The sequence below is a fragment of the Podarcis muralis genome, chromosome 12 (assembly GCF_964188315.1).
Source record: "Podarcis muralis chromosome 12, rPodMur119.hap1.1, whole genome shotgun sequence".
Classification (NCBI taxonomy): domain Eukaryota; kingdom Metazoa; phylum Chordata; class Lepidosauria; order Squamata; family Lacertidae; genus Podarcis; species Podarcis muralis.
The window spans coordinates 23,429,903-23,448,151 of record NC_135666.1 but is presented as its reverse complement, the minus strand read 5'-3'; the positions used below and the strand labels follow the sequence as shown (position 1 = coordinate 23,448,151).

At 43.4% G+C, this 18,249-nt stretch overlaps 1 protein-coding gene across 3 annotated transcripts in view; it reads left to right on the top strand.

The window, feature by feature from the left end:
* SPAG6 (sperm associated antigen 6) overlaps positions 1-18,249 on the top strand; it is a 52,131-nt gene that overhangs the window by 28,063 nt on the left and 5,819 nt on the right. For 2 of the 3 annotated variants that reach the window (XM_028750273.2, XM_028750271.2), the window contains 4 exons: positions 3,883-4,035; positions 6,665-6,856; positions 13,358-13,474; positions 16,533-16,678. In XM_028750273.2, coding sequence (XP_028606106.1) covers positions 3,883-4,035; positions 6,665-6,856; positions 13,358-13,474; positions 16,533-16,678 — 608 coding nt within the window. The remainder of the gene's footprint in view (positions 1-3,882; positions 4,036-6,664; positions 6,857-13,357; positions 13,475-16,532; positions 16,679-18,249) is intronic. The other variant, XM_028750272.2, reaches the window with a different exon arrangement.

Sequence of the window (18,249 nt, the reverse complement as noted above, 5' to 3'; positions counted from 1 at the left end):
CACAGGGATAATGTGAGAGGTGCTGCTTTCCGTAGCTCTGGTGCTGCTGGGGGTGGGGGGAGGAGGAAGGATTTGGGGAATCCTTGCTGTAGTCAAAACTTCCTTTGTGCCACAGGAGCACAATCTCCACAGGAGTCCTCGCTCTGCTTCTCAAAGCTCATGCATTTGAAGCAGAGGATTGGGAGGGGGAGGGGCTGCTTGGGTTGCAGGCTGGAGCAGCCGCTGTAGATGAATCTGGTATTGCGCTCCAGCGCCGAGGATTTATTTCTCACCAGGCCTTTTCTCGGATGTAGGATTTGATCTTGAGAGAGTCCTGTTGATACTTGTTCTTCAAAGGACAGCGTACTACATATACACAGTTAGTTTTCCAAAGCGATTCAGCCAGCAAAATTGGCATCAAATGATGAAGCCAAATTGAAACAACGCACAGTATTAGTTTCACTGTTTGGCTTTGATTTGTCAGGCTGGCTGGTCTTGTTAAAAATTAAAGCAGTGCACAGCCCTTGTATGACTTTAAATGCTAGCCGGAGAGGCGGCCATTAAATATTGGAAAGCAGATTTATTTATCTTCAACTGAGTTGCTTGAGTAAATAGCCCTCGAAAAAGGGGGGGAAATGGCTTTATTTATTTATCTGAGGGATTTATAACCCACCCTGCCATAAAATTCTGAGGACAGTTACAAAATTTAGAAATGCAGCAAAATAAATTTAAAATGTACAACTTTTGAAATATACTAAAACAGTAAAATCAACAGGAGCGGTATGAAACCCATAAGCCCCGCCAATATAAAACAGACCAAAGTGAAGTAAAATAAAATTTAAAAAGTCTTTGCCTGGTGCCCAAATGCCATCAGTATAGGTGTCAGGCAAATAGGTCTGGTGTCAGCCCCCAGCATGGTGAGGTAAATGCCAGGTCCACTGCTGCAGACACCAGCTTCCTTATATATATAAAAAATCAGCACAGCACTCTGCAGAAGAACCATGAGGTGAGGAAGCTGTAGAATCCCTCCAGCTTCTGAGGTGGGGCCCAGAGACATTCTGGGGAAATTTCTGGGGAAATTAAGTTGGTGGTGGCTGCAGATGTTTCTCACCTGATGTTTCTCTGTTGCTCACACACTCTGCTGCTTTCTGTGCCACTGCTGCCATCGGGTAAATTTGTGGGTGCCCAACCTCAGCAGTACTGTAGGGACCACTCTGGGGACCACTGCGCAGAACCCCTACAAACCTGGCAACCTTCTGTAGACGAGCCTCCCTGGGGACAGCATTCTGCAATTGGAGCACCTCCAATGAAAAGGCCCTTTCCCCAGTAGCCATCCACAAAACATTGGATGGGCAGTGTACCTCAGAATAGGGTCTCTGATAAGGCTCTCATTTTAGATAGACATATGTAGAGATAGGGGTTTTTTTAAAAAAGAAAAGTCTGTTTGAAGGTTTCTTCACTGTGATAAGAGTATAGTCTTGAGAAGTAGTGGCATAAGCAGACTCTTGGAAAAGCATATTTTAAAAATCCATTAAGGATGCAGTCCTGCACAGTGATGTGTGTACAAGTCCATGGATTTCAGTGGAATTTTTAAGTAAATTTGTGCAGGCTATGCTTCCATGAATATCATGGGTGTAGCTGCCTCCCCACCCCCACCAAATCAAGTAAATAATTAAAAATACTTAATTGACCAAATCTGTCGCAGATAACTCAATTCTGCCCCACCCCCCATAAAGCCAGGCCCCTTCTAAAAAAAAAATCCTGGCTACACCCATGATGAATATCCTTTCTCAGTGGTGAAACATGTTCACTAACTGCTACAGTGTTCTGCTTTTAGAGACTGTGTTGAAAAAAAGAGAACACAGTTGCTGGGGACACTTTGCATCACTGATCCAAAAGCTCTGATGGCTTTTAATTTGCTTTGCAAGCACACTTCAAGGTGCTGATTTTAACCTATAAGGTCTTGGATTAAACAGTTCCAGACAGCTATGTCTATAGTTTCCTCTCCTAGTTTTGTTATAATTTAAGTTAGAAGGAGAATGCATGCTTGGAGAGCTCCCAGGTGGCTGTGAAATTCACATATGTGGCTTTTGGCCTCACTGCCTAAACCTACCTGGTAGGATTGTTGTAAATACAGAATTGAGAAACTCTGTGGATGTCACGTTGAGCTCCTTAGAGAAAAGGCAGGGTGGCAATGTGATAAATTAAAGCTGGCAATTCTGTCTGTGTGATGAAAGCATATTCTTGATGGCCTCTTTCCAATTACCTCCTCTTGGATACATGCCAAAGCCAGAGAATGAATATTTTCTGGAAGTATTTGGGGTGGGGGCAAGATCCTATTTAGGCTAATTTAAAGGTCAAGATTACTATTGAGTGAGTTCCCTCTTGGGATTAACACTGAACCTTTCAGGTAGGGATGAAAATAAAAAAAACTAAAAATGCTAAATGAGTTTCGTATTGGGTTTAAATAATCTTCATCCAGTTTTCTTAGGACTCCAGCGGTGTCTCAACACACCTTCGCTTACCAGGGTTCTTGGGAATGTTCACCCTTAAAAAGGAAGCAAGGCTCTGAATGCTAAACCAAGAGCATTCATTCTGTTCTCAGAATGTTCAGCTTTTCATTCATTTGTCCATGATAAATTTGACTTAATCCTTCCCATCCCCAATTGGCCATGTCTTTTTGAAAAAAAATAGAGTAATTTGGAAAGAAGTTGTGGCAAGAAAGAGATGACACTAAGGAGCAGGTCAGTGGGAGAAAGAATAGGATCCTCGGGATCCTATTCCCGTACAAGCTTTTTCCATAACTCTGCTTTAATTCCACAGACAATATAATTTTCAAACTTTGCTTGATAAGAGCTGGAAACTTTCAGAGTTTACATTTTACACAGCACAGTGCACATGTAGACACCCAGGAATGTGAACAGGCCTGCGTTTAGTGTATAGGCATAGTCCTAAATGTTTGAATGTGCTTAAACCCACTGAAATAAATTTAGGCTTGCCTTACTCTTTATTAGGAAGTATACCAAGCACTTCCATAGCTCAGTGGTAGAGCATATGCTTTGCATGTAAAATATCCCAGGTTCAACTCCTGACATGTCCAGATAGGGCTGGGGAAGATTCCTGTCCGAAACCCTGGAGAAGGACTGACAGTCACTGTAGACAGCACGGACCTAGATGAACCAATATTCATATAGGTTGTTGCTTATGCACATATCTTGAACAAAAGGGGCATCTATATGCCTGTGGGTGACAGTGGTTTACACCCTACGCCGTAACTCCTTATGTGTTGCATATGTAACGATGTATTTAAATATACTCCCCTTTTGTGTGTGCAGCACTGCTCTTCCACTGAAGCAAATGGGAAAGTCCTTGTGGACCAAAACCTCTGAATCCACGAGAATAATCAAATCTAGCCATTCACTTACAAATCAATACATCCCAATGCTTACTAGTAAGCTCCTTGTCTTCAGCTGCACCGTAAGATTTCTGTGGAGCAAAATGGGTTTGCCCCGGTTGCTAGGGCCAGTAGAACAAAGATGATGAACCTGTTCCACTCCTGATATTGTGAATTCAGCCCTATGACCAATAGTCAGGGATGATAGGAGTTATAGTTCAGTAACATTTGGAGGACCACAGTTTCTCCATCCTTTCAGTGGAAGGCTGCATTGTATTATACTTTGCTAATTTGAATACATCTGTAAGTATCTGTTTAGCATATAATGTGGCTGATTAAGCACTAGGGGCTTCTTCAGCTCAATTATATCCATATGAATAGAATGGCTCATTTTTTAAAAAAAATATTTTTTGTTGTGCATCAATAGGGATGGAGTCACTTGGCCATAGACTGCTTGACTGCACTGTTTGACAGTTACTTGAAATCCTTTCTGATTTATCTGTTTTCAGCTTTCACAACTCATAGTGAATGCAGGGGGAGTTGCTGCTGTCATTGACTGTGTTGGTTGCTGCAAAGGAAATGTTAGACTTCCTGGTATCATGATGCTGGGCTATGTGGCAGCTCATTCGGAGAACCTGGCCATGGCAGTGATCATTTCAAAGGTTAGTTCTTGCTGGTTGCTATAATCATAATGAGATTCTGAGAAGATGATGCATATGCACGTGGCTGTGCAGGCTAGGTGTCACAACAATGTGTTCATCAGACTGGTGAGGATGCTGAAGGCAAAGAATACAAGTTTGTTTTTCATTAACGTTTTGATCCCCTGATAGCCATGAAGCTCACTGGGTGTCTTTGGGCTGGTCACTACCTCTTAGGCAGCCCATGTGCACTGTTTGGAGTCACTTGAAGGAAAGGTGGGATATGAATGGTTTGCATCCAATGGTGGCTTTACCTTGCTGGAAAAATGCTTCCTTTCAGTTAAGGTGGAAAACCCAGTTTTTGCCTATCACTCCCTTTCCACCTAAGTTCCACCTGAAAAGCTGCTTCTGAAGAATCAGGGACCCTCCAGAACAGTATGGGATATGTTGCAGAGGATTGTGTTGGATAGGTGAGGTTGGCAAAAATCTGGATTGTACAATTGGAAGCCCTATCTGCTAAGGCAAAGCCACCATAGGATGCAACCCAATGTAAACAAACAAACAAAACAAACATAAATCTCATGTACCCTCTTGACACTGTAAACCAACGGGAAAAGCAAATGAATATAGGCTAGCTACTGATCCAAACATCTTGGATGTTTTTCATGAACTGTAGGACAGGGATGAAAATAACATTTCACACTTCAGCTGGAATTCTTCTTTCATTATGTAATCTAAACACAATTAGATACCAGCCTTGCTGGTTTCAGTGGCTCTTGCTTCCAAAAGAATGAACTTTGTATCCCACTTATAACCTATTCATAAAAATTCTAAGTTGTATTTAAAAGATTATGTGTAAAATCTTTAGAAAAAAGGTGTTTGTTTAATCCCAATTTAGAAAGAATATTTTTAGCACAATTCTGCCAGAGTTAAACATTTTTAAATCCTGTTGATTTCAAAGGGAGAGTTATGCACATATTTAATTCTCTCTCTCCCTCTCCCTCTCCCCCCCCCCCCCGTGTGTGTGTGTGTGTGTGTGTGTGTGTGTGAGAGAGAGAGAGAGAGAGAGAGAGAGAGAGAGTGTCTGTGTTAAATCAGTGTCTACATTTGGCTGGATTGTGCCTTTGTTTATTTAATAACTTTCATAATTCTTTTTAAAGAATTAGAGATAATGATGTCCAGAGTTATTTGGGGAGCATTAAAGAAATCAGAAAGAAATTTATTGTTAAAAATGTCATTGAAATATGATAACTATGTCCTCTTAAAGGTAGGGTGTTTGTGTTTCTAAAGCAAAAAAAATCACTTGAATGTATTAATTTGTGTTCCATGACCAGAGTCATGCTCTTACTCATTGTGCCTGGAATGCAATGGAATAGCAGGGCCTTGGGTTTTGTTTTTTGTTTTAAGAAAGGTTATGGATTAGTTTGCTAGCACAGTCTTGCATTTTCATGAGATGCTAATCGAGTTGTTTTTCTAAATGGTAGAAACAAAATTGGCAATTGGCTTCTTAGAATAAATATTTGATGTCTCACTCTAAATTTCTTCAAAATAAGAATTCATAAAACAAACATGTACCTGCTTTGCTCCTGCTGTGGTACATTTAAAGTGTGTGTGGTGGTGGGGAATTAAACGCTGCAAAAAAGTGAAACACATTTATGCTCTGCTCCATCATGAAATGACTTGCAGTTTTGAACCCTTGTGAATGCTCTTCTATTTTGGTTTTCCTGCATTGCTTTATTTGAAATGGCTAGACTGCTAAGCAAGCTTTTGTGTCTGAGATGAGGGTTGCTAGATAACCTGACAGTGAGGAAGAAAATGTAATATTTCACTGCGTTGTGAGCAATATAGGTATTGATGCTATTGTGTTTCCCTCTCCCTTAAAAAAATGTATCAAATGGTTCCTGGTGGTTAGTAGAATGTATTGATGCTTTTTTTAAAAAAAAACAACCCCAAAGTGTTCTAATTATAAAATTGTCAGGACTAAAAGCCAACCTGACTGATGAAAGTTCCAATATACATCTGTAAGGGTCAACGCTCACATTAATAATAACTTGTTAGTTGTGTTTAACGGCATTGTGTGGAGCAAATGAAGAAAAGCAAGTGAAAAGGACCTAAATATCCTGCTTGGAGTGGTGGAAGAAACAACCCTGCTCCCTCCAAGCATCATGGCTGTCCCCCATCCATTCATTTATGCGAGGCTTGTGTGGCAGCCTCGTGCAAGTCTTATTGAAATGAACGGAGGGGGCACAGAGGCAGTGCTTGGTTGCTTTCCAGGAAACCTGGGAAAGAAACCTGAAACCCTGGAATTTCAGTGCCTGATAAAAGTGCCAGCTTTGCTTTCTGCCTGAACTGTGGCACCTGCTCTCTGAATCCTTTGGAAAGCAATAAACGTGTCAGCTCTAACAGCCCTTATCTCGGATAAATTTGCAGATTTAATATTCTTCTGATGCTTAAATATGTAGCGTTCAGGAGTAATCCTTGCAGACAGTGCAAGTGACAGAGGCATCATAGGTGCTTTTGAGTTGAGAATGTATAAATACAGAGAAAAGGGAGAAGCTTTCAATTCTATCCCCTCCCTCCCCAGCAATCTTTGCAAGGTTCTCCAAACCCAGCCTGGATTCATAGTGTTTTGTGCTTTTGATTAATACCACAGGGGGTTCCACAGCTGGCAGTGTGCTTGTCAGAAGAGCCAGAAGATCATATTAAGGCAGCAGCTGCCTGGTCTTTGGGACAGATTGGGAGACACACTCCGGAACATGCCCGTGCTGTTGCAGTAGCAAATGTCTTGCCTGTGCTGCTCTCCCTGTATATGTCACCTGAAAGTTCAGAAGATCTTCAAGTCAAAGTAAGTAGATTTGCCTGACACTTTGAGACAGGGTGGGCTAGAAAACAAATAACGTTCGATTATGGGTTAGCAACCAGTTTGGTGCTAAGGTAATAAGTATTAGATTTCCGGGAATGGGTGGCAATTTGCTCACCCTGCCTGGGAATATATAGTAAGCCAGATGGCTGCTGCTAAATTGCATAGATCCGTTAGCACAATTTTATTATTTTATCAAACTACAATTGGTGGATGTGCCAGGCTGTTTTAAAGGTACAATATTCTCATTTAGAGACCTTCTGCTTCAACCATACTATCCCCATAGGCTGTGATTCAAGCTACATATGTGAAAGCAAGTATCACTATGAAATAGGAACCTGCCGTAGTTACAGCAAGTCAGTTTATTTGCTCACCTGGCCCAGTATTGTCTGTTGTGATTGGCAGCTTCTCCCTAGGGACTTAGGCAAGCATCACCTGCCACCTTACCCTTTTAACTAGGGATGCTGGAGTCAGGTGCTCTTCTACTGAGTTGCAGTCCCACCCACTCAGTGGGACATGGCCAATTTATGCATTAGTGCAGCAGTGGAAGAGCCATTTCCCCATGGCTGCTTCCCATGCAACTTTAGTATCAATGGGCCACATAAGTAGTTTCTTTTGATGTGAGCATCTCCTAGACCTCCAAAAGTGGTGTTTGAATGTAAAGGAAGCACACTGTTTGGTTCAGCCATCTTGTTCCTCCATTGATTTGCACTATATATGCCTTATAATGAGGTGGTAAGAGTCCTGAGGTGTTAGAGTAGATTACCACTTCAGACTATGTGAAAGCAAAACTCCTTGCAGAGGGAAAACTAGATTACCAGGAAGAAAACTTCAGATGTGCTTGCTTTCTGCTTGAAAGTGATTTGTTTTAAACTTCAGCAAATGGTATTTCAGAGAACATTCAGAAATGTCATTCCCCCTACCTGTAATCTGAAATGGTACAGTCCATTCTGTTCCATCAGGATTCCACCACCTTCGTTCTGCTTTGCACATAGGCCAGGTCATTGCCAGAGAAGCACAGGGTGAAGCTATATGGAAGTGGCTCCCCCCAGTGTTTCAGTAACATATCAATTGGGCCTTACCTCCAAGAAAAAAATATAGTTAAGATCAGAGCGTTCGTATTTACTGTTTCTGCTGTACAGGATATGACATAATATTGTCTGAGTCATGGAAAGTTTTGGGGCCTCTCTAGGTTTTTGCTTCCTTTTGAGGATAGCAGCTGGAGTGTAAAGTGTAAATCAACTTGCTTAGAAGTGTGCAGGCTGGGGAGTGACACGTGGAAAGTAACAAAGAGCGTAAGTTGCACTCTCACGCAGGAAACATTTGGAGCCACACAAGCAAGAGTCCACAAATCTATTCTCCTCCTCTCTCCTGTTTCTCTCTTCTTGGCTCTGCCTTTCTTAAGCTCCATTTGCTACTGTAGTTTGTGCACACATACCTTGCCAGATGGTCAGCCAACCAAGGAGCTACAAATCATGCCTCTCTGAAACCAGGAGTCATAATTCATTCCAAGCATAGGAGAACCACATGAGGGGAAATCTCTTATTACAACAAGGGCTTCCTGGATTTTCTTGGCCTTTTCCACAGCTGGGGTTATGGCATGGGATAAACCTGTGCAGAGCGCAGCTTCTAGCTGCTTTTTTGGGTAGCTGCCTGTCAGTTGTGGTAGCTGATTATTTATATTCATTTTATTTCAGCTTTTTATATACTACATAATCACTGAAGTTTCTAAGTGGTGTTTATAAAATGGAAGAAACCTTACAGTGACTAGAATAAATTGAAATTAATTAGAAAAAGATGAAATTTCCTTCAAATGCCTGCTGGAATAGAAAGGTCTGTGTCAAGCATCTGATCTCAGCTGGATGGGAGTTTCACAGAATCAGGCCCATAATACTGAATGCATGCTTTCTAGTGGACACAAGCCATGCATCTGAGGCACTAACAAGAGCCTTCACTGATGATCTCACTGACTGGGCAGGGATATAAGGAACCAGGTGTTCCTTAAGGAATCCGAGACCCTTGTAAATTAATATGGGACCCTTGAACTTGGCCCGGTAACATATGGGCAGCTAGTGTTAGCTTTTACACTCTGGAATTAGGTGTTAGTAGTAGTCTCCCTTCACCAGCAGCCTATCCACAGCATTTTGCAATAGCTGGAGCTCCCAGACTAGGACCCAAGGATATCCTACATAGAGTTAATTGCGGTAATCAAGTCTTGAGGTTAAATGACTCACTGTGCCCAGGCCATCACTGTTTGCAGCATTCACCACTGCAGGGGGCAGTGGTGGAGGAGGGGTCAGTGCCACCTGCCCATGCTGACTGCTGGAATCTGTACAGGTCAGGGCCGTCCATTTTTCTCAGGTGCTTCTTGCTGACCAAGTAAGCATCATACCATCCACAGGATAGAGGGGACCAACCCAGGCCTTGATGCATTGACATGCTTAGGTAATTTGAAAGTTCTCTGCACCCTAATCCATATGTAAGCTCGTTTACAAGCTGTGATGCTACGCTGCACTGTGTAAAAGCACATGGGACTGGATGCTAGTCTGTTTACGGCAAGGGAAATCATTTGCAACGCTGGGTGTTGTCCATGCCTATTTCCTGTACCAGGTTGGTGTCAGCTATTGGCACTGCTGCATCAGCACTGGAGCAACACATTCTTGCTAGTGTTTTGCAACTTAAAAAGAAGAAGAAGATATATGTTTATAACATGTCAGCTCCCATACCAAGGATCTGAGCCCTATTTTATCACTGGAAAAGGCTCTCCTCCACCTACCGCATGCTATGTTCGTTTACTTTGTCGTAGCCTGTCTTATAAATAAGCCAAGGATGTGTTTGCTTAAAGAAAAATGTAACTCTATTACAATATGCCAGAAGTTCAAAATATGTGTCAGCAGCTGCAGTGTGTGAAATGGCAGGCTGTGCCCAGCACAGTGCCTTTCCGTTTGTGAAAGGTGTGGATGCATTTCACGGATCTCAGAAGCCAGTCAGTATTGAGGTCATGGCACACTGGGAGAGGACATCAACCCCCCACCCTGCCCCGGTGCTGCAATCCTGATGAATAAAACCCTCCCCTGAAGCTACTATTGCACCTGGGAGGATGAAGTTGCCACTGGTGTCAAAGACCGCATCGGAAATCGCCTTATGCCTAGTCAGACCCTTTCCCCCTCTGGCCTAGTATTGCTTATTCTGACTAACAGCAGTCTTCAGGGATCAAGCAGAAAACTTCCCCATCACCTTCTACATGACTCTTTAGTAATAATAATAATAATAATAATAATAATAATAATAATAATAACAACAATTTATTATTTATACTCCGCCTATCTGGCTGGGTTTCCCCAGCCACTCTGGGCGGCTTCCAACAGAATATTAAAATACAATAGTCTATGAAACATTAAAAGCTTCCCTGAAAACATTCATTATTTAATCTGTAACCTTCTGCATGCCAAGTATGAGCTATAGACCCACCCCTCTTGCAGCAAATGGCACCTTAAGGAGGGATTTTAATTGGAACTGCAGGACTTGGGCGGGGGCAGAGTTAACATCTCATTCCCCCATGCCACTTTTCAGATCCTGATTGGGGGCAGGGTTGGCTGCAATGCTATTTATATATATATACACAAATATATATATTTGTGTTTTCACATTTATCTGGATGTCATTTGAGTTTATGGGTGGAGACTGGTAGAATCTGATAGGCGCTAGAGATCCATCCAGCCATCGCTCTCAGAAATTCTAAGTTTCCACAGATCCTCAGGAAGGAGCCAAACCCTGTAGACCAACATCTCCAGAAACTCATACTAACTTTTAAGTTGAAAATAGAAACAAGGACTAGAAAACAGGAGGTATTCCTGATAATTTGCGGGAATTTGAGTGTATACAGATGTCTACTGCAAAAGGCAGAGAGGGGATACAGAGAGAGGGGTTAGGTAGGTGGGTCTATCTTGATAACATTGGTGCAAGCCTCCCTGAAATATTGGTGCAGCAAGGCTGGGAAAGGCAAATGGGAGAAGAGTGATGTCACTCGGTTTCAGTTTTGCATATGATTTTGCTTGAAGTGTTGTGGCACAAGGATATATGAACATATGGAATTGCCTTACATTGAGCAAGACCATTAGTCTATCTAGTGCAGGACTGTCTACTCTGACCAGTAGCGGCTATCTAGGGATTGGTCTATGCGGTGCAATGGGTCAGTGCATCTGGCTATTAACCAGAAGGTTGGTGGTTTGAACCCATCTAGGGACGGCTGTGGTCAGGATTCCTGCATTGCAGGGCGTTGGACTAGATGACCCTCGGGGTCCCTCCCAACTCTACAATTCTGTGATTATATTATTGAACCCTGAACTTTATACACAGGTGGTGCTGTGGGTTAAACCACAGAGCCTAGGACTTGCCAATCAGAAGGTCAGCGGTTCGAATCCCCGCGACAGGGTGAGCTCCCGTTGCTCGGTCCCTGCTCCTGCCAACCGAGCAGTTCAAAAGCACCTCAAAGTGCAAGTAGATAAATAGGTACCGCTCCGGCGGGAAGGTAAACAGCGTTTCTGTGCACTGCTCTGGTTCGCCAGAAGCGGCTTAGTCATGCTGGCCACATGACCCGGAAGCTGTACGCTGGCTCCCTCGGCCAATAAAGCGAGATGAGCGCCGCAACCCCAGAGTCGGCCACAACTGGACCTAATGGTCAGGGGTCCCTTTACCTTTACCTTTACTCTATTACTGCCGACCTACAGCACTCCCCCAGACATTTAAAATTATGGTTTGGATTGGCTGCTTGTTTCCTTGATGTCCTTGATGTATTTGAATTCATGTCTTTCAATTCAAATACAGCGTTCTGGTTTAATTGAATGGTGAATGTTAGTTAAACACACAAAGGGCTTAAACACCCAGCCGTGGGTAGCTCGGTTGTGTCTGCCTTTAAAACTCCAAGAATGGGAAGCTGGATACAAGCTGTTAGTCATTGTAGTATTTTAATCTACTTGCAACGTTAGTACAGAGGGATAGAATATCATGTCATTATCTAATTACATTTGAGGTTAGTAGAGCCTCAGGTAGTCACAAGGGAGAGACAGGTATCCCTGCAGGATACAGAAGAGCCATTTTGGACTACAGAAATGCATACTGAATGTGTGGAGTCGCAGGAGACAAAGTACATGTTAGGTCAGCTGCTCTCAACCTTTTTGCTGACTCCAGACCACTTGAAAATTGCTAGGGGTGTCAGTAGACCACTTAATACATTTTTTTCACTGAAACCATTGTCAAAAGCAGCACCAAATTATGAAAATCACAGGTGCCAGGCTGCCGAGACAGGCCCCCTTAATTTGCAGATTTCTAGGGAGGAAATGCACCATCACTGCATTATGAAAATTGTAGGCCTTAGATCAGAGCCTTATTAGTCTGTCCAATAAATCCGTCTCTGATCAAAACAGCCTTGATCATCAGAAAAAAACAAATTGTGCTGGGTTAAGCACAAGTATTTTTCATTTGTTCTCTAACCTTTCCATGGATCACCTGAACGGAGCTTGCAGACTACCAGTGATCCATGGACCACACTTTGAGAATTTCAGAGTTAGGTCATATCTGCATCAGACAACTTTTACAATATTGGAGCTGGTGAATGCCCATGAAGTCCTTGCCTCATGCCATGCCGAGTCAAGATCCATTTGAATAAACCTGTAGGCTGTACGTTACACTAAACGGTACCTGTTTTACACAACATGGCCTTTCATTTCAGTTGGTGCCTTGACTTCCTCCTCCATTTCCATTGGGGCTGCAATACTTAACACCCACAATCTGACACAAGTTGAAAGATACACATGTTTAAATCTCGTTGATTTCATTGGGATATAACAGAACACAGAACAGTTTACTAGGTTGTGGCTTAAAAAAAAAAGTGTGCACCTGCTTATTTATAAACTTAAAGTAAAGGTAAAGGTACCCCTGCCCATACGGGCCAGTCGTGACCGACTCTGGGGTTGTGCGCCCATCTCACTTAAGAGGCCGGGGGCCAGCGCTGTCCGGAGACACTTCCGGGTCACGTGGCCAGCGTGACAAAGCTGCTCTGGCGAGCCAGCAGCAGCGCAGCACACGGAAACGCCGTTACCTTCCCGCTATAAAGCGGTATCTATTTATCTACTTGCACTTGGGGGTGCTTTCGAACTGCTAGGTGGGCAGGAGCTGGGACCGAACGACGGGAGCTCACCCTGCTGCGGGGATTCGAACTGCTGACCATACGATCGGCAAGTTCTAGGCACTGAGGTTTTACCCACAGTGCCACCTGCATCCCTATTTATAAACTTACTGCCTTCCAAAATAAATCAGACTTGATGCACAAGAAACATTTTCAAGATTCCTGGATCTAGAAAGGATACTTACAAGTTTATTCATTATAGAAATAACAGAAGGCTGGGTTTTTCCAAGCAGACTTGGTAACTTCTTGATGATGATTGTCAGCCAATGCCTCACTGAAAACGTTTTGTGTTTTGATAGACTAAGAAAGCTTTAAAGAACATCCTGCAGAAGTGCACTCATCTGCCAGCACTCGAACCCTTATTGCATGATGCTCCTCCAAACATCCTGAAGCACATAGTCGGCCAGTTCAGTAAGGTAAATGAGCATTTGCTTACACTTCCTAAAGGCTCCATACGTGGCCAACATTTCTAAAACCAATCTGGGTAGCTTGATGAGCACATTAGCACTCTCAGGGCCGAGGGCAGCTGTTGTGCACAGAAAGCAACAACAACAGTGGCATAGGTTGGTCTTTACACTTAGGAAATAAAGACAATTCCGTGCTGCTGCTTTCTTTCTGTGTTGGGATGCTTGTTGCAGCTGCTTTTGGTCTTGTTCTTGTGCATCTGTGCAGGCAGCTGTACCTGAATCCAGTTCTGGAGTGTTTTGTTGAGGACACTTGAAATCACTTGCTGGGAACAGCCAAGAGTGCAGCAGGAAAAAGGCTTTGCTCTGTAGATCAAGCCAAGGGAAGAAGGGAAAATGCCCTTGCTATATATGCTGGCCTGTCTAATCCATAGGCTTCATACTGCCTGCCAGGTGCAAGGGGCAGTGCTTGCATGAACCTGCCCTCTCGGGCCCATGCTCACATAACCAGTAGTGTAGTGGCAAAGTCAGAATTACAGGGCCCCTTCATAATAGTCTCAGCCATGGCCTCTCACAGCTCCACCTGCTCCCTTCTAAGATTGTGCAGTAATCTTGTAAAATAATAACTAGGGATGTATTCTGACTCCCCTCCTTTCACTCTGATTGGCTCCAGTCAGCACAAAGAATGGGAAGATTTCTCAGTGGCTAAAAAGCTCGCCTTTCATGCCAATAGGACACTAGAGACAGGGAATATTCTGCTGCAGAACTAGTTACGGGTCTTTGACCCCCTGCAACCACAGACCACTGCATCTCTGCATAACTCCTGAATCCCTGAAAACCAATGTCCCCTCTTCTTTAACATGTTTTTTAATATGACACTCCATGGTTTTATGCCTCAGATGGAATGAATAGTCAATGTTTTTCTAGAATAAACTGAAGTTAGGAAACAAGAAATCCAGCCATAATATATTTTGTTAATTGTCTCTGCAAACCTCAAGCCAATAAATGTATAAGAAAAGGGGCTCCCTTTATCAGTTTTTGGAACTCTAATAGAATTCAGCCCTATATATCTTACTGCAATAAACTGCCTGCTTATATTAATAATGCAGTAACTTTTCAGGGCTATTGTTCAAAAACATATTGTCTACTATGTTTTACCCTTCCTATTTTTGTTATTATTAAAAATGTAAAAGAAAGAAATCAAGCCACTTTTCTTTGTTCTCCTTGCCGTTTTTAAAGAAATGAGGGCAAGATTTCCACTTGAGACTGCTTAACCCAAATAGAGCTCTGAGCGCTTATCCACACTTCCTCTTGTCCTTTTCCCCAGCGAAAACCACTCTTTAGCGCTCAATCGGAGCAAACGGCAATTGAGGTTTCCCCTGGATTGACATGTGTTCTGATCTATTGCTAAAGAGTGGGCTTTCCCTTGGAAAGGAGTGGGGCAAGGGGAAAACCACTCGGAACTGTGCTTTCTCACTGCAGCACACAAGTGGAAGTATAGATGAGCCCCGAGTCTTGCAAAAAAGGGGGGGCAGAGGGAATTACTTGAGAATTTAAATAGAGGCAATCCCTGCACTGGAAACAGCACACTTATTAGAGTCCAGTGGAGCCCTGTTTCGTAGTTTAGCATATCACTCTTGTTTTAAGGGCCACCCTTTATTTTGAGAGCTGCCCCCTCCCAACCCCTATGTAATCCCTTGCTCTCTGCTATGTGGCAAGGATGCTTTTGGGGGGAAGCAGGGCCAAAAGAACTCTGGCATACATTCCCTGCCACATCCCATTCTATGCTGCAGCTTACCCTTAGTAGCCTCAGCTGAATCTGTCTCTCTGTTGAGTGGTACATGTTGGTGTCAATACTCAGTGGACCTTAAACTATTAGAAATAATCATAAAGGCGAAGGTGAAATGAAGGATAACCTTTGTGCTTTTAAGATTTTATTAGGAGGGTTACGGCATGAATCAGATCAACAGGAAAAGCTAGTATAAATGCATGCTAAGCAGAACAAAACAGTTTGAGTTTAGAGAAGCTTCTACTGAAATGATGGGTTGTATTGCTGCTAAGGACAGTAAGATCCTGATGTGGGCTTTCTGTCCAGAGCAGCCTTCGCCAATCTGATGCTTCCAGATGTCGTTGGACTCTGACTCCCATCAGTTCCAGCCAACATGGTCAACCGCCAGAGATAGGAGTTTTAGAGTACAGTGGTGCCTCGCAAGACGAAATTAATCCGTTCCGCGAGTCTCTTCGTCTTGCGGTTTTTTCGTCTTGCGAAGCACTGCTATTAGCGGCTATTAGCGGCTTAGCAGCTATTAACGGCTTAGCGGCTTAGCGGCTATTAACGGCTAAGCGGCTTAGCGGCTTTAAGAAAAAGGAAACAAACTCGCAAGACGTTTTGTCTTGCGAAGCAAGCCCATAGGGAAATTCGTCTTGCGGAACGACTCAAAAAATGGAAAACCCTTTCGTCTAGCGAGTTTTTCGTCTTGCGAGGCATTCGTCTTGCGGGGCACCACTGTACTGGAAAACATCCGGACAGCACTAGGTTGGGGAAGGCTAGTCAAGAGAATGTCAAGTTTAAAAAACAGAATATTTTGTATCTGACTGGGGAATTTTTTATCTGCAAAGCTAAAGTTGCTTTTGCACCTTCTTCCTGCTATTAATGTGCACATAGGATCAGGATTGCTAATGTGGAACAGGAAGCAGAAGAGAGGCATTTGTAATTCAGATATGCATGCTGACCACTGTAGGTTTTGCAGTCGTGTACAAATCAGTTTGAGCAAAAACTGCTTTAAGCCTCCTGCTTGTTAATGAAAGTGCCCTGAGCAGTGTGAGTCTGCAGTTCTTCTCCACTCTCTGGGCACAGTCCAGTGGTATGTTTTTCTGCACAAGTGCCTTTGCTATTGTTCCCTTTCCCTCCTCCATTTTGTCTCAGCAAGGCTTGCAGAGGAGAACGTTCTGTTAGATTGTGCTCTTGGTGTCCCTCAATTTTATTTTTAATATTAAAACTTCACAGGAGATAATAACCTTTGCAAAGAAATGCTGAATTTCTTACTATTATATGCTTCATTTTAAATAGGTTCTGCCCCATGATTCCAAAGCACGGCGCCTTTTTGTAACGAGTGGAGGCCTTAAAAAGGTTCAGGAGATAAAAGCAGAGGCTGGGTCACTTCTTCAAGAGTATATCTACACAATTAACAATTGTTATCCGGAGGAAATAGTCAGGTAAGGGTGGGAAACGATGCTGTAGTTTCATTTATGCCATGCCACATATGACAGTGAGGGGATTTCCCAAAGCAATTTGTGATGTGGTCTGCGTTGGGATAGGCTGCTCAGATGGTAAAAAGGGTTTTAACAGAATCAACTCCTGAGTACACAAAGGTACTTGGTTATAGCTATAAGTCTTATTAGATGGCCTGAGGTCCTTTGACCCAATATTCAGGATGCATGTTCACAAAGTAGGCAGTAACACCCCTTTCTGTACAGTGTCCATCCACCACACCACAAAGGGCTGGATAGCCAATTCCAGCAGAGAGAGGGTAGCTTTTGACACTAATGAAAATGTGAGGAATGGTCTCCAGTTGCAAATCCACTCAGAGCAGACAGAATAGCCCTCCAGGATTTTAGATTTGCTAGGCTACGGATCGCATGTAGTGTCTGGCTGTCAATATGATTTTATCCTGTCCACAAAAGAAAATTGTGAGGAGTAGGATGTAAGGGACATGGCTGTAGCCCGTTCCTCTTAGTTTCTGGACTTTCGTAGCCTCCAAATTTCCTGCCTGTCTGAGTCATAAGCTCCTAAAGTGGAACGGACCCATCGTGCTCCCATAATCCCTCCTCCAGGAAGGCCTAATTGAATGGGCTCCCAATCAGCTGTGTGCTAACAAAGAGGGAAGAAGTTGGCCATCCCTATGCCAGGCCATTGCTCCTTCCAGATTGTTAAGATGCCATGCCACTGCACTCCCTCTGCTGGTCATCTGCATTTTCCACAGCATTCTGTAACTCAGTCCTGTTGGAGCCGGGAAAGTTTCACCTGCAAACTGAATCAAATTAAATGACCTGGAATTTCCCCATAAAAGAAAATTCCTTCGATGGTTCAGTGTCTTAAACTTCTGTCACCAAACCGGAGCACATCATTAAGTGGATGTCAGAGATTTTATTATGCTGGCCTGGTAGGCAGATGTGCTAGAGGTATGTGCGGCCTTCCAGATGTTGCTGAACTGCAACTCAGAACATCCCTGACCATTGGCCAAGCTGGCTGGGGATGATGGGAGTCCAGCAATATCTGGAGGGTCATAGGTTTCCCCACCCTTGTGCTAAATCAGGGGTAGGCAACCTAAGGCCCATGGGCCGGATGAGGCCCAATCGCCTTCTCAATCCGGCCCATGGACGGTCTGGGAATCAGCATGTTATTACATGAGTAGAATGTGTGCTTTTATTTAAAATGCATCTCTGAGTTATTTGTGGGGCATAGGAATTTGTTCACCCCCCCCCAAAAAAAAATATAGTCTGGCCCACCACATGCTCTGAGGGACGGTGGACCAGCCCACGGCTGAAAAAGGTTGCTGACCCCTGTGCTAGATCAACGTGACAGTCTATTTTAATCTCGTGTTCAAGATTTAAGATGTACAATATTAACTGGCAGGGGGGAGGTTAAGCACATGGTCTGAGCCCATCACTTTTTAGTCTGAAGTAATCCTGTTGGTTTCAGTGGGATTTACTCCCCAGAAAGTGTGCACAGAATTGTAGTTTCATTGAGAGAACACCATCAATTTGCTAGCAGAAAGAGGGAAATT